A 27,079-nucleotide genomic window follows, 5' to 3' on the forward strand; every position below is an offset into this window, starting at 1 on the left:
TCTGGTACTCTCATCGAACCAGAAATATAATGAACTTATAAACGAAATGTATTAAATTATTTGGATATTTAGTTGTCAGCTTCCAGCATTGTCTAAATTGTAGATGTAGCAGTATTTTCACAACATAAAGTACTGAATTTTTTGAGAATTGTATGTGGCGTTCGTGTGATGTTTATGGAAAAGCATTTACATGTAAAGTTTCCAGCAAATAAAAAGGTAATAATAATAATACAAGAGTGTTATAAGTCTTACAATGTTTCCACAATCCAAATAACAGGCGTGTCTATACGTCGTGATCGACTTGCAAGTATAAGGTCAAACTGACGTAAGAAGTATTGTAGTAAGCGTGAGAAGTAGTTAACACGAAGGCACCGTGGGAGGATGAGTTCGAAATCGGGCATAACGCTGCGTCAGCAGTCTAGAACATTTATCATGCCAAAGTGGAAGGTAGAGTAAGCCACATCACATCAACCCGTTGGTTATAGGAATTTCTTTCAAATTGTAAAAATGTCTAAGATCAGCCCAAGTCCAGCCGCCCCTGTGTGAAGAACATGAGATAGGTGGGAGGTGCTTACAATACCCATCTCATCCTCTCACCACCGGAATGTACGACATATGCAAATGATATGTAAATGTTGTAAATAATTAATACAATTTAGATTAGCCAAAATAAAAATTAAAAAAAAATAAAAATATAATTTAGTGTCGGTAGAGCCAAATTACAATAAAGGTAGAATTTACATTCCTGTAAACATGAGTTTTATTTTAACGTCCCATTGCCCCGTTAGGGACAGTAATGCTGCTTGAAGTTCTGACTTTAGGTCAGATATTATCTTAATATTAAGAAAATGTGAATCTATCATCAAATTGAATTAGTTAAATCTGGCAGACAACAAATCCTGGAATGCCTGAAAAATTAAAAAAAAATACAAGTTATTTTGTACTTACCCTGCGGCTAAGTATTCAATTAAAAACTCCACACACTTTCTAGAAAATGCACACATATTTATTTTTAATTTCACTAATGAACACACAACAACACCACACACAATATATATATATATACTAGATAATCAATAGATATTTTTTAATCACTTTGATAACTGCCTTAAATAAGCTTTAAAATAATAATAAATAGAATAGAGATCTCTCTCAAATTCGAATGTTCACTGTCACTAAACCGTTAAACAAGATATTTAATTTCTTAGTCACTGTGAATACACTTCACTACAGATGATTCTCCTGGAGAGGTCCGATTATACTTCTTCTTTTAGTCTCTCACACGCTGGTTAATATTCTCATAAATGTTCACGATGAATTTTCTGGTATAAATAGCTTAGCATAATTATAATAGTCCTGCTACATCTTCCATGTCATAACACGATGATTCACTTTATTGGAATAACACTAATTAAAATAATATCGTTTCTTTACTTTGAATAACACTAATTCATACTATTCCATCTTTATAGTTGTTTTCTGGTGTCACTTAATTTCACTAATTGTAAACATGTTAAGAACTATAAAAATGTAGTTTGAAACTTTTCAGTCAAATATATTTTATAGCTTGTATAGAATACATGTTCGTGAAGATTAATAGTGATCAAGAATAATAGTCTTAATAATAGTGTAACTTAATCATTTGTAGACTCTCTGTAGTATGTGGTTCCGATAACAGTGAAGCTTCAACTAACTAAATGTTTTCCTCCCATTTGCTTTTGTTACACACACTAACACACTAGCTTTTACCAAAACTCGCCTCCTTCGCGGGGCTTCAAAAGTTTTATTTATTTATTTATTTATTTATTATTGTCAGAGGATAGCGGGACTTTCTTTCCACAATAAGGATTGCTTGCGAGAGGCTTGACGGGTGTATCCCTCTAACGGTTACTGTTTCTTTTTCGAATGTAAACAACCTCTCTCAGTGACCGATATCCTTTTCTGTTTACATTTATATTTAATTATATTACCGATTAACGAATTACAATTGACATGTAATAAAAGTTGAAAACCAATATTTAAGTATCCTATTTTACATTTATACACTTGGGTGGAGTTGTCATTGTTAAAAAACAGAAAAAACACCAAATAACTTGTTGGTTGTAGACAATTGTCTTCTGCTACCCTTCATCACACTCCAAGGCATGCTGGGAGTGCCAGAATCAACATACTGAGTTTAAAATTAAACAAAGAATAGGAAACTGCCAAAATAGCTATTCTATAAAGAATATACGGTAAGGATCGCGATTCTATATACTAATATAACTATATCGGATCTGTCCAAGAATTGTTATAGGTTGGAATTTATATTCAAAAATATATTTCCTATACCAGCACCTTCTGGTAACCCTGGAACAATATGAAAATTGAATTGATGAAGATTCGCTGACTGGGCAGCCAGAACCGTTGAACCACCCCTACCAGAGAGGTAGCGGTTCCATTAAAAGTGTGAATATCGCGGTCAGTGAAACAATTTCTCTCGTATTGTATTTGAAAATTCGTATCTAGGTGTGTAGAGTTCAACAAAAGATTGTTCTGCGACTTTCTGTCGCCAATTTTGTTTTGTCCATCCTTAGAATTTCGTTCCTTTTCTTACAATATATTTCTATAATAGTTATAACACACTAAAAGAATCTTGTTTATATTATTTCCTAGATACTATAGGTTGGCAATATTTGGTACTGTAGAGGTCACTAACCTCTATCTCCCTGAAGTTTCTAAAATCATATGGAACTTTCCAACAAATATACAAAAAAAGCAGTTCCTGCTATGCCACTAAACTTAATGAAATTTTGAATAAAATAAAATGATATCAGAATGATTAGCTTGAAATATAATGTATAATAAAAATAAAATACATAAAAATACAGTGAAACCTGTCTTTAGCGGAATCGAGCGGGACTTGCAAAAATTTCCGTTAAAGTCAGGTTTCCGCTTAGTGGAGGTAGACCTTTCCTTTCTTTTTTTTTAAATACATGCTTATAAAGGGGCATACTGAGGAAATATATTGCTGTACGTACATTGTTCGATTACAGTACTTCTTTATTCTACGAATAAATACACACACACACACACACACAAAAATGAATACAAAATATGCTATGCACACGTTTTCTTTATTTTTCTAATAGCCAAGCAGGGTTTTCTGTGTACATTGCTGTTTGGCTGCTTGACTTTCCGCATACACTTTAGCCTGAGAAATTATACTAAATGAATCAGAATAATTTTTTCGTAAGGCAAATTTTTGCAGTTCCTTTAAACTTCTGAGAGAATCTTGATATGTATTTATTCTACACTCTTCTTGGAACTCGGTATCGTATTCCTCTTCTTCCTCTATCTCGTTTTCTTCTTTCCGACATTCCGTATGATTCTTGATTAAGTTGCGGGGATTAAGGACAATTTGTGGGGGTGAATATGAGTAGTGGTTGGGAAAGGTCAACACTGTCCAGAAATATTTAACAAAAGAACGAACATTTTATCGCAGACAGTGTAATGTATATGTCTCACAGAATGTCTAAACATCTTCTAAACGCTGTAGGCCGGAACTCAGAATTTTCCGTTAAATGTTTATTTTTCTTTCCGTTGTCCGCGTAACACAGTTTCCGCTTAATGAAAGGAGTTTTACACGTTCTGTTCTCCTAAATTCATGGGACCGTGAAATATTTCCGTTTAAGACAGTTTTCCGTTTAATAAAGGGTCCGTTGGAGACAGGTTTTACTGTATCTGTTAAGCTTGCCTTTAACACCTAGGTAACAGATTCTGAGATCATACGACACACCATTGAGGAAAATCCATCCACCAGCACACGACGATTGTTAAACTAACTCGGGATGTTCCAGTCCTCTGTAGTGCGTCACCTTCACGAAATTAGAAAAACTTCAGAAACTGCCGCATGAGTTGACCTCAGCTCTGACCAAGAGGGGAATGCATGTGTACCGACAACTGCTGCAAAATCTGCGTGACGTGTGTTTCCTGAAACGTATTATTACATGCAACGAAAAATGAGCGTTTTTCCAAAATTTGAATGTGCAGAAACAGTGATTGAGCTAGGGCCAGCTTCCAAAACTGCTCGACAAACAGGACTGTTTCGAGTGAACGTCATGCGCTGTGTGTAGTAGAGCAATAAGGAGGTAATTCACGTCGAGTTTGTTCCTAACGACTGTACCATCCATTCCGACCTTTATTCCGAAAAGTTGGACCGTATGTATGGTGCACTACTACAAAAATATCTTGCATTGGTGACCCAAAAGTGTGCCCTGCTGCAACAGAATAACGCTAAACCACACTCAGCTCGAAAAGCGCAACAAAAAATGCAGGAACTTGATGGCATCAAACTGATGCCACGCCTGGCATATAGTCCCGACCTTGCCCCTTCAGATTACTACCTGTTTCGGTCCACGGTGCACTTCCTGAAATCAGAATGCTTCACCATCGAGCAGGAGGTGGGAACAGCAGTAACTGACTTCTTTGCTTCTAAGGGCAAGACGTGGTATCGGCGTGAAATCGAGGAACTGGCAAGAAGGTGGCTGCAGACAGTCCAACACGAGAGACTATACTTTGAAAGTGAACCTGCTTCAATTATACTGTAATGTTCTGTACCAGAGTATGGCAATACTTATGACATCTTTGTAATAACAAGTAAAATCCCCAGAGTTTGTCATATTGAATTCATACGTTCTAATTTTGTATATAAGAAAAGCTTTACATACACCAGCTTTCGTGTCGTGAGCCCTTCGGCCTCTTCAGTTAGCGCTTCATCCGTTAAAAATCTTCATCTAGTAATAATAACAAGAATGAATATTTGCGTGTAATAATTTTCCCACAGTGCAATTACATTGAATAAAAGCGTCATTTGTGGTATGTAACCATTCAACCGTGATTTCGATTAAAATATCAGTGATGGTTTCATTAGAGTGCTTATTTAGCTTTTGAATCTTTATTGGCCGAACATACATACCTACCTCAGCCATCAGGGCTATATAATATGAGTTTAGATTCCAGATGCAGCTTGGAAAGCCACTTTAGCTGAAAACAATATCACAGTAAGAAGGAAAATGCAAGGAAGTGGGCCAGTGTCTATATTTAAACGGACTGTCTTGCCATTTGTATAATGAAAATAATGCAAATTAAAAAAAAAAAAAAATCATTGACAGGATGGCGGACCTCCGGGTTCGAACACAGAACCGTCTAAGTAGCCTCGAGTAGCGTAGTCTCTAACGCTTTAGCTTTTGGAGCCGAGCGGCCTCAGGTTCGATTCCCGATGAGAATACTCAGTCGAAAAAGTGTAAAAGCTTTTTCAGGCCAGCCATCCTGAGTGAATTTTGTTCATTCACACCAGGTAAATGCCGGGATGACACCTAACATAAACATAATGATACCAGGGTGATTTCCTTCCTCCCCAATTTCCTGGGTAGTGTGATCGCCGAGAAACATCAACTCTCATACGTGACGGGCTAACATGGCCAGAAATCCAGAAATCTAATTCCTAATCCTAATGGGACCTCGAAATGCAAAGCAAAAACCTATATTAATATTTTATGCTTGCTTTGGCAAGCCGATAACACATATTGATCGTGATCCAAATGTTTAAAGAGATTAAAGTTTACAAGTCAAATAATATTACGGTTTAGCAACTCTGTTATTGAACTTCGGCCAGCTTGAATCAGCTGTTTTTTGCAATTTGTGAAATAGAGTGCATGATGATTAAAAAGAAATGTGTCAGTTAATTTATAAGGGTCAAAAGTCATGTGAAAACATGATAATGCTAATATTTTATAGTAGGCACTTTTTTTTCTTTCGTGGGAAAAATACAGTAATGTTTACTTTGGTTGATAGCTGTTATTTTTCTGACTTTTTTTTCGAAGCATATTAGCATATCTAGCGAACTGCTATCGAATAATAATAATAATAAAAAAGCCCGTTCTAAGTGTTTGTAGTATTTTCCTAGTAAAACCGAAAATCAAAGTCTGAGAAATTAATGCATATTGAACCTGCAACCCAATAACTGCCAAGAAGTAACATAGCATAATCACATATGTTGTTTGCGAAAATTGCAAATATCAAAATATGTGGTAAAGTGAAAGCTAAGCAATAAATTAGTATAGTTTTAGATTTGTGATTTTTTTAAGGTTAGTAAAAATTATATATTAGAATTGTCTTTACAATAATAATGACCTTGATGGATTACGCATTTTTAAAGTTAGCATTTAGACAATAATTTCTATTCTTCAAAATATAAAAATCAAACGTATTGAGTCAATGTTTTATTTTGGACGATTGTCTTCTAAATGGAGAAATATTTAATTTATATTCTGCGAAGAAAAGTTTCATTTTTGTAAAGACTGTGTATCAATGAACTAAATGTCTTAACCTATAATCTCAATATCAGTGTTCGAAGTGGGGGGGGGGGGGAAAGAGGCGGTGTGTTTTATTACGATTTTGACCCGACATACCAGATATCTAAATGTTGAAATACAATGAGGGTATGTTGCCTAAAAGATTGCACTTCTATTTACATAATGAGTGAAAACCACTGCATACCGTCTCTTTAGTTACGGGAGTGGGTATGGTCCCTCATCCGTTGATGCTCACCAACAAATTTCTGGAAAAAAATTAAAATATCTCCTTATGTTGTACTCGTATTATAGAGAATTATACACGAAAATGCTCAGAAAACGATTTTTTTTTTAATACTAACAGTTTCCTGCGGGAAAGCTCCCGGAACCACCACTCGACCGAGGATATTCCAAACCCATGGAAGAAAAGCCCCTACAGCAGACAACCCCTAAATCCGCTCAAAACGCGACATTTATATAATTAAGGCAAGAAGACACAAATATGCCTACATAAAAAAGAAACAATTTAATAAGGCACATCAAAATACAAACTAGATGAACTTCTTTGAAGATACCTTATTTTAAAAACAAAAGGAAGGAAAAAGATAAAAATGTCGGTGTTGTCAACGTAGAAATTATTTCTAAGTAAGAAATAAAATCTTTTTCATGTGCAAAACTATTCGTCAATTACTGTGTATAAAAATGGATTTATTAAAGATAGTTAGCATCTACTCTCCAGTGACGGTATGTCTTGACCACTGAAAAACCAGATGTGGTATGCTTTCATCACTGAAAAACCAGTGGCGGTATAGCATACCACCTCATACCGTCTCACTTCGACCACTGCTCAATATGAAGTAGCTTCTCACTTTTCATCAGAGAATTCTGTTGTTACTGTTAGGTTACTTTCCGTAAATTAATTCCTCAAATTCATTTCTTCGTCACGATGTAACACTTAATAACTTGTCACGGTTTCCTTTCATTTAATTTTTATCCCATTTTTTCAGAGCATCCGCTTTAAGTACCATTATAATGAAATGAGGTATGTGGCGAAAATCGTGCTAAATATTAATAGTAAGACTATCCATGGCTTTGGATTGATTATTTTAACAAAAGAAACACTGACCAAAGCTTAAAACACACTTTATTTTAAATTATAATAACGATTTCGGATATCTAACATATCCTTGTTCAGACAATATCGAAAATAAATATATTGTCTGACAATATTATTTTCGATATTGTCTGAAGAAGGATATGTTAGATATCTGAAACCGTTACTATAATTTAAAATAAAGTGTGTTTTAAGCTTTGGTCAGTTTCTTTTGTTAAATATTAATACTAATTATGAATAGAAATTGCCAGCTACAGTGAAATATCTAGGTTAAAAGCTTTCCACTATTTAGTTTCACTGTGTTCTTTCGTGTGCTGAAAAATCTTTCTGTTTTGAAATAATTCTCCGGGGATAGCGCAGATAGTGTGTTTGTGCGCAAAGTGGGCTTTGTGCTGGACAAACACTGTGTGCTTAGATTTTCTCGGTGTTCTCCCGTTTCGCACTTCCTTCATTTCACTTTTTAATTCATTTTCATAAGTGCCATCTACTTTACCCTACACAGCATAACGGTGGGACGTAAAATTGAAGAATTTCATTTCATTTTTTCGTAATTCTGTTAATGCATACTTTACGAATCGGACGAGCGTGTGTAAACTGTTAACATCCCCCCTTTGTAATCTAGAATTTCCAGATTCGAAATACATTAGCACAGGGCGCAAAATTTCCAGTCGCCAGGTCGCCATTGGCGACTAGAAATTTAGAGTTGGCTACCAATGTTTAGTAGGAATAGTTTCTGCCTTGACTCACAGGGCTGCGCAGTGTCTGTTTCGCTCGAAAAAAATGTCACTGAGTGAGAGAAAACACGGAATTTGAAGTCTTCTTAACGGACATGGAAAGTGAATCTTCACAACTTGTAATTCGCCCGTCCTTTCCCACCCTCAATCGAAATGGTTTGCCTCATAATTTATGTGAGAGATATTGGCGACCATCGTCTTTGGATTGGCGAGTGCATCTGACTTTGAAATTTTGCGCCCTGCATTAGCAGTTATCCTGTTTTTAAATCTAAACACTTTAGGTAAGTGCTGAAGTAATAACTTCAAACACATGAGGGCTGGATGATTTTGTACCCTCTATTATTGTTAATTGTGCGGTTTGAAATAGCCTTAATAGCTCGTTTAGAACGTCTAACCTGTAATAAACAGCTTATATGCTTCTTAAAATGAGAGGAGGTCATTCCATGAACCAATCATATTCGTCCTTTCCTTTTTAACAATTTTTAATTGATACATATGCAACTTTAATGATCAATTTTCACTTAAGAGCTAAACTTTTAATTGGCACACCTCTGTATTCTTAATGAATAACTTTCACTTTTGAAAAACAAACTTTTAATTGTCTATCCGCTGTTCAATACACCTGTTTCTACCTCGTCTTTCTTCTCTGTTTTATCCAATATTTTCCTCCATACATCATGTATATTTAGTCCGCTATTCCAATTCATAAGTTTCTTGCTTCCTTCCTTTCGTATCCATTCTGCCTCTTTCCATTTTCTTATAATGCTTCATTTCTCCTTTCCAGCCCTTCTTCAATCTAACGTTCTCCCTGTGGTGTTTAATCCTTTCTTGTAACCTCTTCCCTGTTTCTCCTATATAACTCATATCACATTCTTTGCATTTAATTCTATATACAACCCCTTCATCATTATTCGAATCTCTGTTACCTTCCTTTTCCTCGTTGACTCAAAGTACGAGGTAATGATATCTACTCTCTGCAATCGTTAACATCGTAGACCAATTAAGAACAGACGACGAATGTTTGACTAGTTGTTATGACTAATTATAAATAATAATTGTCACTCAATAGACCTACGATATTCACAGACACGATCACAATAGAGTTACCTTTATTCTTAAGGATAAACAGTAAGAGTAGCTTACTCAAGAGAGGTAACGTATTCTGTTACTAATAAACAACTATTTTCATCATTACTGACCACAGACTCCAACTACATAGCAACGCCCAACTTCATTATCATATGATACCGACTATTGCCAATTTACCCATATTCTTTTCTTTCACTTAACATATTATCAATATTTTCCCCTCTCTTCTTTTACATATCATCCGCGTCCGCCTCTTTCTTACTTCTCTTCTCTCTTCTTGTTTCGCTATCCATCCAGGCTTTTCAAGCTTCTTTCTCGTTCTCTTTCATCTCTTTCTTCCTTCTCCTCTCTCCTTGGTTTGCTATTCAACCCTATTTCCCAAATTTCTTTCCCAGTTACCAGTTCCACATATTTCTGGTCTAACTATTTTCATTATCCTAGTTATTTTCTTTTTCCTTTGTGGTTTTGTCTTTACGTCTGAAATTATTGATCTATTAACGTTGAAAACCTTTTACAACCAGCCACGGGCGTCAATCCCACCGGGGACATGTCCCCCCTAATATTTGTAAAACTGTTTTTGTCCCGCCAATATTTCAAATATCTTAGGTAAACTACGACCCAGAAGGGATTCAACCATATAGCAGTTTGCTACGTTCACAAAACACTATTAGATCAAGTGATATGAAAAAAGTGGCACAAAAGTTTGTTTCCAGTTGTAAAAATGACAGGCAGTTTTTGGCCTTATGAAAGCAAAAGTGGAGTAACCTATTTTCGTTTAGATAGCGAGCAGCAAAGTGAGTTTAGTTTAGCCCAAATAACATAATTTTCAACTAATTTTTAAAACTATATATATTATTGAGATTCATTTACATTAGTTGTTGGATAGTAGGCCCAAAATCTGTATTCAGAACTTCGTTGTTTCTGAATATTCACTTCACACCATCTTTTATCGTTAATTTGTTCTTGATATACACTTGGTATAATCTAAATTTAACTGAAATTGTAAAACAAGGTGGTAAAACAAGGTATAAAGTGTGTGTGTGTGTGTGTGTGTGTATTTAATACCACATTTTCCAAAGAAAAAAAAAATAACTATCAAAAGTTTTCGTTTGTCTTTTTTAAGTCAAAATGCTTTAAAATGCAATGTACGAAGACTTTTTAAAAAGAAATTTCCGGTTGAGAGCCCCGCACTCTCCGCTTTCCTGGGATATTCCATACACCCTAGTCCCTCCGGTAGTCTGTCCCCCCAAAGTTTATGTACTGCTGACACCAATGCATCCAGCGATTATATTATGAAAATATCTTTTTAATTCTTTTCGCTGTTTGGAGTATATTATGTCATCAAGTCTTGTTCTAAAATATTACCCATTCTTTTCGCTGTAGTTACAATTATCGGCACTCCTTAACTTCGTCACCTAATGTTACTGATATCTTCACTTGATCCATAATAAGAATTTTTTTGTAACTAATGAACAACTATTTTCATCGTTACTGATAAGAGATTCTAACTACATAGCAACGTCCAACTTCATCATACGATACGGACTTTTGCTTTGTTGCCCATATTCTTTTCTTTCAGTTAACATCCCATCAAAAGTGAAATCCACAATCGAACTCCACACAATAGAATTACATCAAGAAACTAATCCTTGAAACTACAAGTTATTCACACCAATACAAACGACATAACCCTGAATGACATGTGAACGTACTTTGTGAGTACGTTATGTAACATTGTCTTTCTTGCGTAATAGTTGGCGCTCTAATAGACAACAATCAAAATGAGTAAACACTGCTGACAAACGATAAAAAAAATGTTCGAAATTGTGACTATTTTTTGCGATATATTTTGCATTATTCAAACTACCGTCTACGAAGCAAGAACTGGTATCATGCGTCGCAATCCGTGGTTCGACTCTTCCTGTAGGTGTAACACTTGCAATTAGGCACGAGCGAGTTCGAGCAAGTTTTCTTTGAAATTCGACTCGACTCGAAACAGACACCTTTAAGCTCGACTCGAAAAACTTCCTCCAACTCGACTCGAATTCGGGTCGAGTTTCGAGTCGAGTCGAGTCAATTCGAGCTAAATCCTGTGTGTAGTTCCAAATACTCTCTTCAAATATCCTACGTAGATAATATAATTATCAATGATATTACTAGTACTACCACTACAACAACTTCTTCGCCTTCTTCTTCTCCTCTTCCTCCTCCTTCTTCTTATTATTATAACACGAAAGATAGGCGGCTTGTATCTGAATACTAAAAACTAGTTGACTGTCTATCTGGGTAGTCGAAAAGTCTTTAGGAGGCAAGGACATCGGTCATGAGGTTCTGGGTTAGAGTTCCGGAGGAGCAAGCCAAAAATTGATAAAAGTTATAGGGCGCCGGTCAAACATGTTCAAAACTGCGCAGTCCGGGTTTAGGGTTTTCATCGGCTCGGCTCACAGCTCATTCACTATCAATCCAAGCCGAAAAGTGAGCCAACAGCTCAACCAAGCGAGCCGGTTCAGCCATCTGCTCAATTGAGCTGAGTCGAACTGAGTCGATAGACTGGTTTTTATCGGAGCTGGCTCGAGCCGATGGCTCACATGAGTCTAGTTGTTGGCTGATCCCAATGGAACCGGCTCGAGCCATCGGTTCAGTTGTGCCGAGTCGATGGCTCGTTCCAACCAAGCCGGCTCAATTGAACCGAGCCGATGGCTTTTCATCCCAAATGCTCATGATTTTAGGGGAATGCCGGATCCACAGCGACAAGCTATTTCTCACAATCTGCTGCGGAGATTATCAGCACGATTTCGGCAGACAGGCAACATGCGTGAACGCTATAGTGTCCGGAGAAGAGTCGTACAAAATGAAGACGTTGCCATTGATGTACTTGCCGTTATTGCAGTAAATCCTCATGTATCTTCGCGGCAGATCGCACGAGATCGTGGTATCAGTCAAGGTAGTGAGTGTCCTGCGTATTTTGTGGAAATCACATTTTCACCCTTACCACCTCTCTCTGCATCAAGAACTAAGTGATGCGGACTGTAATTTACGGCTTCTGTTCTGCAACTGGGTGGTTAATCGCGTGAGAGAACATCCGAATTTCATTCACTTCATTTTATGGACTGATGAAGCGACATTCTGCAGTGATGGCAACGTAAATCTCCTCAATGCACATTACTGGGTAGCGGAGAACCCTCACTGGATGAGAGAAGTCAATCGGCAACACCGATGGTGCATTAATGTGTGGGGTCGCATTGTAGGGACTCAGGTCATTGGGCCATGGGTTTTTGCTTTTCATTTAACAGGTGCAATGTTTCGTGATTTCTTGCGACACCATCTACAGCCGCTATTGGAAAACGTACCGCTTCATATACGTCAGACGATGTGGTTTCAATTAGGTGGCTGTCCAGCCCATAATGCTGCCATGTGTAGGGAAGAGCTAAATGTTCTATTTCCGCAACGCTGGATCGGAAGAGGTTCCAAGTCACAGTTTCCTCCGCGGTCGCCCGACCTTACTTGTATGGACTATTTTTTCTGGGGTCAAATTAAGGATCTTGTGTGTGTCAACCGTCCAACTACAATTTGCAACATGTAAGATCGCATTACAACCGCATTCCGGACCATCAGCGTGGCCGAGTTGGAAGCTGTTGCTCACAATTACGTACAGCGAATAAATCGCTGTATTGATGTTCTGGGACATCACTTTGAACATTTGTGAAAGCCAGGGAGCGTCGACTACACTCCGCAGAAGATAAGCTGATTCTTTAGCTCTTTACTCATCTTTCTCCAATGGCTTGATTGCATCGCCTCAGCTTTCTGTTCCCATGTTTTGTTCCATGCTTTGGCAACAGCCCATTCGGTTCGTCTCTCTTCGTTGCAACCAATAGTTTCTTCTTCCGTTTTATTATAGCATCGTACATTGTCCCTCATCATAGTTCTCCCCATCCACTGCGCTTCTGTCGCATCCATACGGAAACCACTCTTCAAATATTGCGTATGTTATTGGTTCCCTATTTAGAGCTTCATTCAACAGCAGCAAATGTACCTCTGCTTACTGTTACAGTATGTACCCTCCCCCCGTCGTGGTCTCTTGCTGACGCCATTGTTGTCGCCACTTACACGGTGTGATTTCGTGTATGCACAATTGTACGTCCCGTTCGTTTCAGACCAGTATTTACTCTTCCCTTTGGTTCCGCATGCAGAAACCCTCGCATCATCTGCCTTTGACCTCGTAATGCGATCGTGCTGCTGCCAACGAGGAAGAAATATGCCAACGTGTTTCCTCTCGACGTTTCTCCCATTGTCCGCTTGTTTCAATGGAGGCACAACCAACCCCTGTTTCCATGTCAAATTTTGCAGATGACCCCCCGTTGGAGATATTCACGAGATGCCACTGGTCTCGTTACTATTTTTATTGCATTCTACACATACGATTTGGTAATGCAATTTTTTGTTTAAGGCTCTACGTACAGGTTTCGCTACTATTTTTATTGACGTCTACACTTATGATTTGGTAGTTCAATTGTTTGTTTGACGGCTCTATGTGCATTATTAGCTGAGATAAAGTCCTGCTACGGGTAGTCAGATACAAGTCTGCAACAACGCCTCTAGCGGCTAAATGGGAAAGGATATGACAAAGTTTGTCCTCTAAAAAGTTGCATGCCATTTAATGTCCTTTCGAACGATCCCAACAGTTATTCCACTTTCCATTTCAAATTTTGAAGTTGCCCCCCGTTGGAGGTATTCACGAGACGCCACTGGTCTCGCTACTATTTTTATTGCATTCTACACATACAATTTGGTAATGCATTTTTTTGTTTTGTTTGAAAGCTCTACATGCAGTATTAGCTGCGATATAGGCCTGGTACGTTCTTATTAAATCACCCTGTATATACCTACTTAACTAGTGTTAGTAATTGTGCTTAATTAAGTCCTAGTCATCTCCAAACATCATGTTAGAACTGAAATTAAAACATTTCTACTAAATTTAATCATAAAAATATGAAGTTAATTATTATTGGGATGCATTTGTATGTTAATAGGTACAGAAACTGTCTGCATATTCTAAGGTTAAAGCTAGGTTAGGCAGTTGTAACTGAAATATAATGATAAAGAAATATTTAATGGAATGAAACTTGGCGGGAATTGGGGAGTCAATACCCTGCGATTATCTACGCGTGTAGTGTTATTCACCTACGAAGTTGACACGGGTTCGATTCCCGGCGGGAGCTCATGTGGTTCGGATTCCACGTTAATCAGTAGGTCCACGTCTCTTATATCCTCGCTGCTGAACGGGACGTTAAACTCAAAATCAACTCAACTCACCTACGAAGTCCGTTATGTTCTCATATTTCGAGATAAACTAACTATATGAATCATGTTCATTCTAGCTTTGGAACTGCTTTACATTAATTAAAAAATAAAATCTAACCAAACCAAATTAATAATGTTACAGTTTCAGCAATGTATGATTGCCTTCATCAGACACAAGAATTGCCAAAATTGTAACACTATTATTTATTTAAAATGATTTGATTTGGTCAGATTTAATTTTTTAATTAAGGATAAGCTAACCAGTTGCGTATAAAAATATTAAAAGATAATAAATAAAATTAGTATGTACTAGCCCCTTCGACAGTTTTGCAAAGCATAAAAATTACTACTGTATAACTCGAGAACGAGGATGAGTAGTGAGCTTGAGTTTGAGTTTGTAATAATAATAAAAACACTTTGTATTATGTACATTGTATAATTTCATGTTGTGAAATCTGCTACAGAACAGACATCTGTCTTTCATCGTTATTTACAATGTTAAATTTATTTCTGCAACTGTAGATACATTTACAGTCTTTAAAAAATTTTTAACATAAAATATATTGAAAAATGCAACATTTAGGTGCTATCCTAGCTAAAAGAATCGCTGAGCTTTTACCCCCCCCCCCAAAAAAAAAAAAATCTACTCACATTACACTTGACAAAGTCAAGAAAGAGATTGGGAGAAATGTTTCTCTCTCATTGATGCAGGTGCGTCCGCGGGTAGATGTAGTTTTTCTTTCTTTTTTTTCTTTTTTCTTTTTTTTTTTTTTTTTTTTTTTGTGTGTGTGTGTCTTGTAACTATAATTTGCGATAAACACTAGTAATTGTAGATTTCATGAAGTAATATGATAGGTATTTATTATGGCATTTATAATATACTAACTTGGAAATTATACTAGTATTTCATTTGTCTTATTTTTCGACATATGTCCAAAGTTGCAAGGTGTGCAGTGGAATATATATATTTAAATACTTCGTCAGTTGTCTCGTGTTGCAGATAAGAGCTAGTCTAAGGGGAGCACTTTTTGTGGAAGACAATGATTTTAAATCACGGAAATAATAAAAACCCGAGCATTAAAATTCACGTACCTAAGCAACATTTGCAGCTTTGAATTTTAAGATTTTAAGTAATTTTTATGCCATTGATAGTTTAATTTTTATGTGCAGTACCAACTGTCCAATTTGTATAGTCAAACTGTATACCTTACATGTAGTACGATAGGATTACGATATTAATAATAGAGTACAAATATCGTACTATAAATTTCATTATATTCCCAGAGAAGGTTGCTAGTTTCAATAACACGCTGTTATATTTATAGCATTCGTTGTTCACTTTTAGCGAATTGATAATTGTCATATTTACCAAGAAAATTATTATAACGTCACCTTAAAACTTGTAATGATAAATCATACTAAGAGTAAAGTCGTGCCTACTTTGCCCAACAGTTTACTTAAAACAAAAATAGTTACGTGGTCTGTATCTGCGTATACTCTGCGCTATGCAGCTGTGGAGTTGAGAACGTGCACGTGTCGACTTACACTATATGACATCAGCTCTGGAAATAAGCATGTTCCGATTATGCACTATATCGTTTAAATACGGGATTTATATGGGGGAGGGGGGACGTTGGATATTGATATTGCCGCGTCGCCGTGAAGACATTTGGAGATCTACTTCAATGAAAGAAGTGGTAGACTCCAACCAAGAAAAGCAACAACAAAATTGGCGACTATCGGCTTAAAACCCCTTTTGTTTTTGCGCCGTTGTATTTAATTTAATGTAGAATATTAATCCTTGCTTGGCTTCTGGCGGAGCACTGAATTTTTGATGAGGACTCAGCGTCGTGCAATAGGAAGCTATTCCAATCAAGATAGCAAACTTTCGTCTAGAAAGCCAGGGACGGTAGGTAGCATTGGGAAGTAATGCATCACCGACCATGCATCTAGCCTTAAAATATTTATCAAAGTATATCGATTCAAGTGGCATTTTTAAAATGTGTTTCATTCAATAGGAAATAGTGAACGCGGAGTATTGCGTTCGTATCACCCATATACTACTTCCTAAAGAGTAATTCGGTGCCAATCCTGATATATCATTGAAAAGTTTCTCACGCTGTGTGATTACAGTATGCAAGATGTGAGGTAAACTTTCCGTAAGTTGAGGGAAGGATTGCAGACTTTTTGTTCTCTCTTGCGCGCTCAGTAAGTAGGTTTGCAGATCTCAGCTTAGCTCTGATGCGAAGATTCAACCTAATCCACAAATATTTGATTGAAAAATTCTGATCAGGACTCTGAGCTGCCAATCTAGTTGGCTAACATATTTGTCACATAATATTGTCTAGAAAAGGTGTAAATCCATATCACTATGAAAGGGTTGAAAGGGTGTAAATTGATGTATTTTAAGCAACAGGTACATTTCGTAAAATCTACAATGTTGAGAGGAGTTCATTATCCAGAATATCACAATAATCCTTCACCTGAATTGTGCTTGAACAACATCTAATGATTCGATGCTATATCAGAAGAAGCAACACCATACTATAATTCCACCATTTCACTGCTACTGTGTATTGCATGGTACGCGTGATAAATTTAGGCAGCAGATATTTTTTCATATGTGATACATAATTTTAAAAAAATTAGTAGTTTTCTTTGTGTAAAGGTAAGTTGTATATCGAATAGTAGTTGTACTTTTATAGGTATCTGGTGTTTTCTTTTTCTTGTTTTGTAAAGCTAATAATAAATTTAATGGTTTGGTTTGCCTTGGCTCGATGCGGTTCGGTTTTGTTCAGCTTAATTGATTTACTTGAAGGAAAACTGGACCGGATCGGGTAGAACTTTTAAAAGTGTCATTCTTAGGTGGAAAATGGTTTGTTGTATATAGCAAAGAAATCTGTACATAGTTTTCTACAAAGGAATCTTATATTTGTTAGCGACATCTTTATCCTATGCTTCTCTATTGTTAGGTTCACTTTTTTTCTTCTTCAGGTTGCCGGGCGAAAGGGGTTTCCTCATGTAATATATGCAAGGATATGGAGGTGGCCTGACTTGCACAAAAATGAACTGAAACATATAAAGTACTGTCAGTATGCCTTTGACTTAAAGTGTGATTCTGTTTGTGTGAATCCATATCACTATGAAAGGGTTGTTTCACCTGGAATCGGTAGGTATTAGGTGGATTATATAATTTCAGTACAGAATATAAGATTGGGATAAAAGTAACCACTTTTCTTCTTTCCCATCCACATCTTTACTCACATCTGCAGGATGATTTTATGTTCATATGTATGTTCTTGTTGCATGTCTACATGTAAAGCAGTTCTAATTGTCACAGCCTAAAAAGTGGTTAAATGGCTAACGTGCATTCAGCTAGTCTGGATTCATGTTAAGGTTTATAGTTGTTGTATTCATTAAGCACTGTGAAACAAATATTGTACATTCTTGTTCGGTAAGTTGAGAATATGATTTTAAAGTGGATTGACAATACTAATCATAATACTCCTGTCAGGAAGAGATACCATGTTTTATACAAGCGGTAGACTAAGATCTTATTCCTACCATGTTTTCCGTTAAGGTAGTAAACAATGGAAACTAATGTCACTGTTCTTGATTAAAAAGATAAAACACGTTACCTTACATCCTTGTAGTAAATTACAATACATATAATTTCAAGACTTCTCTTTCCTCGTCCTCAGTGTAACTCTTTCGGCTGTGCTGCTATTCATGAGAAGTTGATTTGATTTCTAATTTTGAAAAAATCCTGTAACTCGAATAATATACGTGTTAAAATGGTACTTGTTACAAGTTCATTCCATACTTCTGGGTTGTGCTGGGTAAATTGCTAAAATTTTCTCTTGAAAAGCTGCTACAATGTAGAAAAGTGTATCTCATTTGATGTACTGGAAATACGTTCAAATTCTACGAGTAATTATAAAATGTCTTAATTGTAAAAAGCAAAGTAGCAGATGTTCATTATGTTTATTATTTTAAGAAATCGGTACAAAAATCATAGCATTAACATTAATCCACTTCTTGCAAAAAATATTTCTCAAGTTGGAAAACAAATGAAGCACTAACGTCCCAACAATTCTGGAAATCCGATTTTATGAAACACTTTGTAGATTCTTGAGCCCAGGAATATGATTCCGATATTTGCCTATTGGAATCGGGTGTTTGAGAAGAGAGAAGAAGATTTAAAGTAATTTGATGTTATTTTTAATTGACGCGTACTGTATTTTTCTCATTGGTTCTGGCCTGGTGGATGGTACCTGAACGTGTTCTAGTTAGATTTTTTTTTAATGAAAAATTCCATTAGCATGTCATAAGGTTAGCATCACAGCTGAAAGATTTGTTATAATTTATTACAGGAATGTAAGGTAAGATGTTTTTATCTTTTTAAATGTTAAATATGAATCCATCAGTAAATATCAGTTGTTGCTTTAATATGCTACGGAAGATTGGCAGTCACAAAATGCTGTAAAAGAAATTGATAAGTATTTTCGAAGTGTCATATTAACTATTGACAGTTGACTGAATTCCAATTTTTGGTGAAATTTATGGAAAATACACTTTTGTTAATGGTAAGCTACTTGAAGTCACTGATTACTTATTTTCGGGGTAATTTGTTAAAGCCAGACTATTGTAAAGCTGACATTGATCTTGCATTGATTCCACTAAACGCTGAAGAGGTATCGCATTTTTGTAACACTCAAAATAATTTCGTGAACAAAGAAAAAGGATTAAAATTTAAAAATAGTCAAGCGTAGGATTTCATTTGGCCAGAATACATCAAAGAACATTACAAGACAAATAAAGAACAGACAGAGCTCTTTTAAAATTGAGTATTGAGGAGTTTTGGTACTTATTCAATGTTAGAAGAATCATATATTTGTAAGATATTGGATTGTGCGATTAGAAGTTTCGACTGATGTATGTCATGTTCAAAGAGAGGAAGGGAAAAAAGGGGGAAGATACACTATGTGGTTAATAAAAGTAACCTTCGGCCACAGGACATACATACTTTTGCCATTGCTCCACCAGCGATTAGATTCCATGACGAAAAGAGTCTGGAGTTTGCGCTGCGAAGAAATCCTCAACCGCCCGGTCATCAGGAAAATTCTTCCCTCCCAAGAAGTGACCGATTTGCAGGAAGAGGTGGTATTCAACGAGAGAAACGTCAAGACAATATGGTTGGTGAGGAAGGATTTCATACTGGGACTCACGGAGAGTCTTACAATGTCATTTGAGCGACAAGTAGCGTGCATTGTCGAGCAACGTAAGGAGTCTGTGTTTATTTACTATTGCTTAAGGTTTGCAAACAGCTTTAGGGTGCATTTGATTTAATCCAACACTTGAACGATCCACAATAAGGTTTCAGCTCGACGGAGAGAAACGTGATAAAGCACCCCCTTCCCCCCACATATCACCAGCAAGTGGAAGAGTGCACTCTGGACGTTGATTACAATCCAGTCTGTCTTCACTGTTTACAACTGTCATAACAGATTCGTTTTTCATTAGAAGTGACATTACGTTATGGGAAATCTTTTCACTTATTGCATACAGAGAGAATTGCACATATCCAGGCGGCAATCCTTGTTGGCCTGTGTTAGTACATATGGTACCCACAAGCCTATCTTTTTCACGTTACCGATTGCACGGAGCTGCTGAACGACCGTGATATGATGTGTGCCTACAGTTCATTCAAGGAACGTTCAGTACCTCATGTAAACAAATACACGTGGTGATTGTTTCATTTTATTGGTTAAAGAGCCTTGGCGCATCCATGCGGCAGAAGAAAATAGTCTATTGTCAAGTAAGCTGTTTTTCAATGTTTTTGTTGCTTATAAGGCTCATTACCAGAAATACAATTTACTTACAGTAAAATAACAGAAACAACACTCTATCTAAGAACTAAATTGAATTAATGCAATAAAAGAGAATACGCATGCATAGAAACTGGGTTTGGCCCACCTTATGCGCGAATCGCAGTTTACAATATGGCTGCGTGCGGGGAATACGGAAAAGGCCGACAGGGTACAAGCACGTGCTTCTCGAAAGAAGCGGTGACCGATAGCCAATCATGCGATGACTGGCGGAGTAATACCATTCTACAATGTTTACATCAGGATCAGAAGGTTCGTTGAATGAACTTTAACTCGTCTGCAGTTCCACGAGCAGTTTTCTGATGATCCACTTCCATAGTGTTCCTAAGAAGCTTATTGAAACTTGCTGTTAGTCGGTGGACACGGAGTTCATTTTTGAACTTTGTCACTGGCATGAATTTTCACGAATGAATAGCCTGTAGTGTTTTGAGCCACCACTCGTGGCCCAGATACACTATTCATGTTTTTCGCTGCAGCTGTGCAGAATGCCCAGTTTGAACTGGTAAGATCCCAATTTGAAATCTCTTGTAATTGTGTATTCTCCGTGGTGCACTTTTACCTACTCTGTTGAACAACTTACTGCCGCTTGACTGACTGGCCGTCCCAACCTGTTTGTAACATGTACGGATTTATGATATCACACGCGGGACCTGGTCCATCCATTAATTGCAGTACAGAGGGTGGCTTCCGACCAGGTGTACAATCTGATGTTTCTGTCACATTAACCCAGTGTGTACCTTCTTATGACTGTCTCCTGTAGTGTCCTCTTTCTATGCTAATAATAATAAAAAAAGCCATCTTGTAACTTCTACCTACCTTGATAGAAGATTAAAATAATTTCCACCGCGCGCTCTCGCCTTCTAATGGTTATACTGATGCTTCTTTTATAACTCACTCTCTTAAAGCTCATAGCCAGTCAGTTAAAAGAAAAAAAAAGTTACTTTTTTTAAAGTTGGTCAATAAAAGTTACTTTTTTGGGATGTAAAGTGACTTTTTCGTGTGATTTATGTTTTGCATTGGAAGAAAAATATAAAACTAATTGAAAAAAAGCAGAAAATTGTTACTCATTACTCTTCTGAAAGCTTCAGAACTTGCTGCCACATGTGAAACAGCCAGATTTTTCTCACTTCAGCTTTTATTCTTTCTAAAGTACAGTGGATGGTTGGTGGATGCTTAAACTCTCACGGTGGGGTTGACAACCCTTCTGTGTCTATTTTTTCTTCTATCATAATAGTTTTTTACTTTTCTCTCGTAATAGTTAACGCTCCGCTCAACGTTGTGTGTGTGTGTTTGTGTGGTTCATCATGTTCGTCTTGTGTTATGCTACTTGTATGTTCTTAAGAGTAGGTGATAAATTTGAATATTTCATGGCTTTGAGAACTCTCAATGTTAAGTTCAATATAATGTCTGGGATGAAGAAATTAGGAAATAGGCCAGAACTGGTTCCATTTACTCAGAAGCTTCTTACATCTGCTAAGTCTGCTTACCGTAACTACAAAGCATACTTAGGAAACTTAAGAAAGGAGGAAGCTCAAAAAGAACAAGTAAAGAAAAAAAAAGATGAAACAACTAACAAAGAGAAAGGTGATGGAGAAATTGACAAAGGAAAACAGGAGCATGATGAGATTTATGTCACTTCTTATCACTTTTTCGTATGCTTTTGGTTACTGTTCAACTATTTACAGGAGACCAGACTACTATGAGCCCTGCTCTCTTCACACATCTAAGTTCATAGGATATTTAAACTCGTATAAAGAATCAGTTATATATGCCATAATACCACATACATATTTTTAAATTGAAGACCAATTTCTGTAATTTATTTATAAATTGAATTTAAAATCGCTCGCTATGTGGTTATGAGGGCCTTGTGAGGCAAATGTTGGAACGGCCAAACGTTGCAACCGATGACGGGATGGAAATTTTTAGGGACTTAAAATGCATTTATGCGACAGTTTCATATTGCAGTATCAATGCCATCTTATGGATACAATAGTTGAGTGTTAACATGAAACTGAGAAACTTCAATTGATTAGGTAAAGAAGTACATGTTTCTGTGTCCCTCCAATTTTCATATCAAACTTTATATATAACACCATTAGTGGCCTTCAATTGTGCCTCTTTTTCAATGTAGGAAAGTGAAATGTACTTTATTTTATCTTACACGGGATGTACTTGAACCTGAACCCACAAAGTGGGGGTGATGTATATATTTCCTGAAAGCTTGGCTCTAGGTAAGATCAAAACCGGTTATCAAAATTGGGGAGGTCTCAAGCATTTCGCTTGAGAGAAGCACGTTACTCATTTTTATTAACACCTTTAAGCGTGTCTTAAAGTCCGTTGCAACCCCGAAAAATCTGAAACGGTGAGACAGATATGAAAACAGAAGAACATGCCTTTCATCATTTCAAAAGTATAACGTATCAAAGTAAAATAAATTGTCCCAGGATACCCCGCAAGGTCCCAGACGGGGCCCAACTCAAAATTTTTAAATGGAAAGGGGGATCAACGTGCACATAGTATGAAAGTTGGTGTTAAATAAAATAAAAGAAGATAAATCAAGTCGCGACTCTCTACGATAAGCCTGTGCAAAATAGCGGTGGGTCAAAATATCAACACAATTTTCATTGCAAAGTCTATGGCCACTCGTATGTATGTGAAACGGTGGAATAGGTGTAGAAACAGAAACACGGATATGTCATTATTTCAAAAGTATAATGATTCAAAGTAAAAAAAAAAAAATTCCAGGGTCCCTCGCAGGGTCCCAGACGGGGTCAAACTCAAAATGTTGAAATAGGAAGGGGTTGAAATTGAGTATCGTATGAAAACTTATGTTAAGTGAAAGAAGAGGAAACAAGTCTCGGCTCGTGATGAAAAAGTCTATTGCCACTCCTATTAATCTGAAACGGTGAGACAGATATAAAAACAAAACAAAAGAAAAACTACAATGTATCAAAAGAAAAACGAAATATCCCAGTTTCAACTACAGGTCCAACTCAAAAGTTTCAAGTGCCAAGGGGGGTAAATAAGCACATCATGTGAAAGCTCGTGTTAAATGATACAGAATTGGACATTGGATAAGTCTCGACTGTCGATAAGTATTGCAAAATGGCACGAGTCATTTCCTTTGATACATTCTAGTCTTTTTTATTATTATTATTATTATTATTATTATTTTGTTTTGTTTTTGCACCTGTCTCACCGCTTCAGATTAATAGGATAGTGGCAATAGACTTTTTCATCAAGAGTCGAGACTTGTTTTCTCTTCTTTCACTTAACATAAGCTTTCATACGATACTCAACTTGAACCCCTTTCCATTTCAACATTTTGAGTTTGACCCCGTCTGGGACCCTGCGAGGGACCCTGGAACATTTTTTTTTTTTTTTTACTTTGAATCATTATACTTTTGAAATAATGACATATCCGTGTTTTTGTTTCTACACCTATTCCACCGTTTCAAATTCATACAAGTGGCCATAAACTTTGCAATAAAGATTGTTGATATTTTGACCCACCGCTATTTTGCACAGGCTTATCGTAGAGAGTCGCGACTTGATTTATCTTCTTTTATTTTATTTAACACCAACTTTCATACTATGTGCACGTTGATCCCCCTTTCCATTTAAAAATTTTGAGTTGGGCCCCGTCTGGGACCTTGCGGGGTACCCTGGGACAATTTATTTTACTTTGATACGTTATACTTTTGAAATGATGAAAGACATGTTTTTCTGTTTTCATATTTGTCCTACCGTTTCAGATTTTTCGGGGTTGCAACGGACTTTAAGACACGCTTAAAAGTGTTAATAAAAATGAGTAACGTGCTGCTCTCAAGCGGAATGCTTGAGACCTCCCCAATTTTGATAACTGGTTTTGATCTTACCTTGACCTAAGCTTTCAGGAAATATATACATCACCCCCGCTTTGTGGGTTCAGGTTCAAGTATATTCCGTGTTAGAATCACAATCGATTTTCGTTAAGCATAGCGGTAAGTTCATATAGTAAATCATATACCAAGACTGAAATAAAATTATGACCATCAAGGCATTGGTGGTTGGGGTTACTAATGGCTGAGTGAAACAGCATATGATATCTCTACGATACTTTTAAAATACTGTGATATTTTGTAGCATAGAATGATGGAACAAAAGTAGATCTTAAAATTATATAGTATGTTACAAAAATTCCACCATTGAACCGAGTCAGTCACTTAGAGGGGTAGAGTACGAACGTTTGTTTTGGTTGCTCATCGCCTTAGATGAAATGGAAAGTAGATATACAATTTCAAAGATTCTTCTTCAGTATATGTATGCGTTTGATAATTCGTGTTATTCACTGATTTTCATGGTGATTATCAGCTGTATATATGTATACATGTAAATATGTATGTAAATTTGTGCTTGATTCCACTTGCTTTTTATTATTATTATTATTATTATGAATGAACAAATTTAAATTAAATTGAGGAATATACACGAAAAACAAATTGAAGTGCTCATTTGTTCGTTGGAAACAAGCTGTTCCATGCATTTGTTTATTAATAAGGGTTAAATTTGTCTGAAGTAGGTAGGAAAAGGAGAACGATGAAATAACAAACATCTCGCCACTGGACTCTGTGGAAGAACTTGCTCTCGATGTCCTGCGTAGTTACTCTATCAGCAAAGTGCGTAGAGACACGATTAGTTAGTTACCTGTATTATGGCACTATAGAACTGGACGTTTTCTGGTAATCACTTGGCAAGCGGAGATGGGATTCTGGTTCTTGTTGATCCAGCAGCCAAATATTTCAGTGTCACTCCATTATTCCATACCTGTCATCGTATCATTATTTAAAATAAAAGCGAGGGAAAGTTCGCTATTTAAATAAATAAAAACAAGGGATACGCTTCCCATTCGGATGGAGCTTCGAAGACTTCAAAGACTTCGAAGTTGATATAGTCAGCCAACTGCCGCCACCTTTACACCTCACGTTTCTCCAGGAATCTCTGACATAGACTGCGAATCGAATTCCTTTGCTGCGTTCGAATGAGGCTAGGACAAAATAGTAAATCTAGCCCTCATTGTGGATCAAACTTGGTCCAGTTGGTAGGTAGACGCCTTACCGTCTACGGCACCGCGGCTCTAAATAAGAATTAAAAAAGTATAAAATTAAAAATTAGAATATCTTAAATGTGCGATGTATAAATAGCACTGCTACTAGTCAAGGAGAAATAACTGTTCATTTACCTAATTTCTAAATAATTGAACTTTCTATAACGAAACTATGAAAATGTCGGTCTATGAAAATGTTAATCGTTAACTAATGCGTGAAACTTACTTATAATCAAATTTATTGAAACAGCTTATTCATAATCAAGGAGGTTGCATGAATCTTTAGTTATGTTTAGTTGGGAAGTGGTGTACACTGCTATAAGCTCTGCTTACATTTCACACAATGTACAGTAGGTATTAAAGCTTCCCGTCCGAGAGCTCTCCCTCTCTCTATATATATATATATATACTGACTGTATCAAGTCCGGGATCGTAGTCCAACTCTGTTATGAGTAAAGATAAAAGAAAATAAAGTAAAATTGGAAAGAGAGGAAAGTTGTTGGAAATAGGTGATTTTCTGTTAAAAACGGTGGAATTTTTCCAATCGTACCATCCGTTGGGCTCCACAAAGGTATGGTGTCCAATACTAAATGAAAAAACAACGTAGCCAGTTCAGCAGGCTGTACCCTTCGATTCTCATCATATCAACAATACGGCGTTGTTGAAAACTGATTCGAAGTGTTTAGTTTCCATTATATAACAGTGTGTACGTACCTGTGTCATTTTTGCGCGTCCTTACATGTTCGAACAACCTGTTGTACTGGAAACATTGGTTTTTCGTTTAACATAGGCCACATTTCCAGTGTGGAGCCCAAACGACTGATGTGGTTGGGGAAACTTTCACGATGTTGGGTTGAAAACCACCCATTTCCAACAACTTTCCTCGCTTTCTGTTTTTCTTATCTTTGTTCATAACAGAGCCTGTGGTCCCGGACTTTCGATACACCCGATATATATATATATATATATATATATATGTTAATGAACTATACCGACAAACAGTAACAGATGATTCCTCACATCAAAATAAGGGGAAAAGTCCCTAAGTTCGGAGCTAGGACTGTCCAAAATCGTGGAAAAGCTAAATTTCAACACGCTCTATTTCAAATTTGAGAAACTGCCGAGTGGCAATCTATATCAGCATAAAGGAAGCCATTCATATACAATCCAAAAATGCATATTTCATCAATGTGCAATGAGTTTTCAAGGGATTCCTTACAGGGTGTAAGTTCTCAGACACGCTGTCCTGAGAATTCTCAGGTATGCTTTGATTTCAAAGTGAATCGTGTCCTCCTGTTCGGAATAACGCTTACTGCGTTGCTCTGTTCCATGCTTATACGTCTTGTACGTGAAAAAAATGAAATATATCGTGAGAAAATACATCACAGCATGCTTTATTCTAAATACGAGAAACCGTGGAGCTGGCGGTCCCGATTCCTTCTGACTTGCCACGTAAGTATTTCATATCCAAAGTTGTCATGGCTTACCGTTTGCCTATTTTGGACCCACCTTGGTACCAGAAATATCTG

General features: G+C 36.7%; 1 protein-coding gene across 2 annotated transcripts in view; it reads left to right on the forward strand.

Moving 5' to 3' along the window:
- Positions 1–27,079, forward strand: part of Med (Smad/Smad4 homolog Medea) — a 109,699-nt gene that overhangs the window by 35,003 nt on the left and 47,617 nt on the right. For both annotated transcript variants that reach the window (XM_081736145.1, XM_081736144.1), the window contains exon 4: positions 17,568–17,742. In XM_081736145.1, coding sequence (XP_081592271.1) covers positions 17,568–17,742 — 175 coding nt within the window. The remainder of the gene's footprint in view (positions 1–17,567; positions 17,743–27,079) is intronic.

The sequence above is a fragment of the Thermobia domestica genome, chromosome 13, assembly GCF_964235325.1.
Source record: "Thermobia domestica chromosome 13, izTheDome1.hap1.1, whole genome shotgun sequence".
In the NCBI taxonomy this organism is placed as follows: Eukaryota; Metazoa; Arthropoda; class Insecta; order Zygentoma; family Lepismatidae; genus Thermobia; species Thermobia domestica.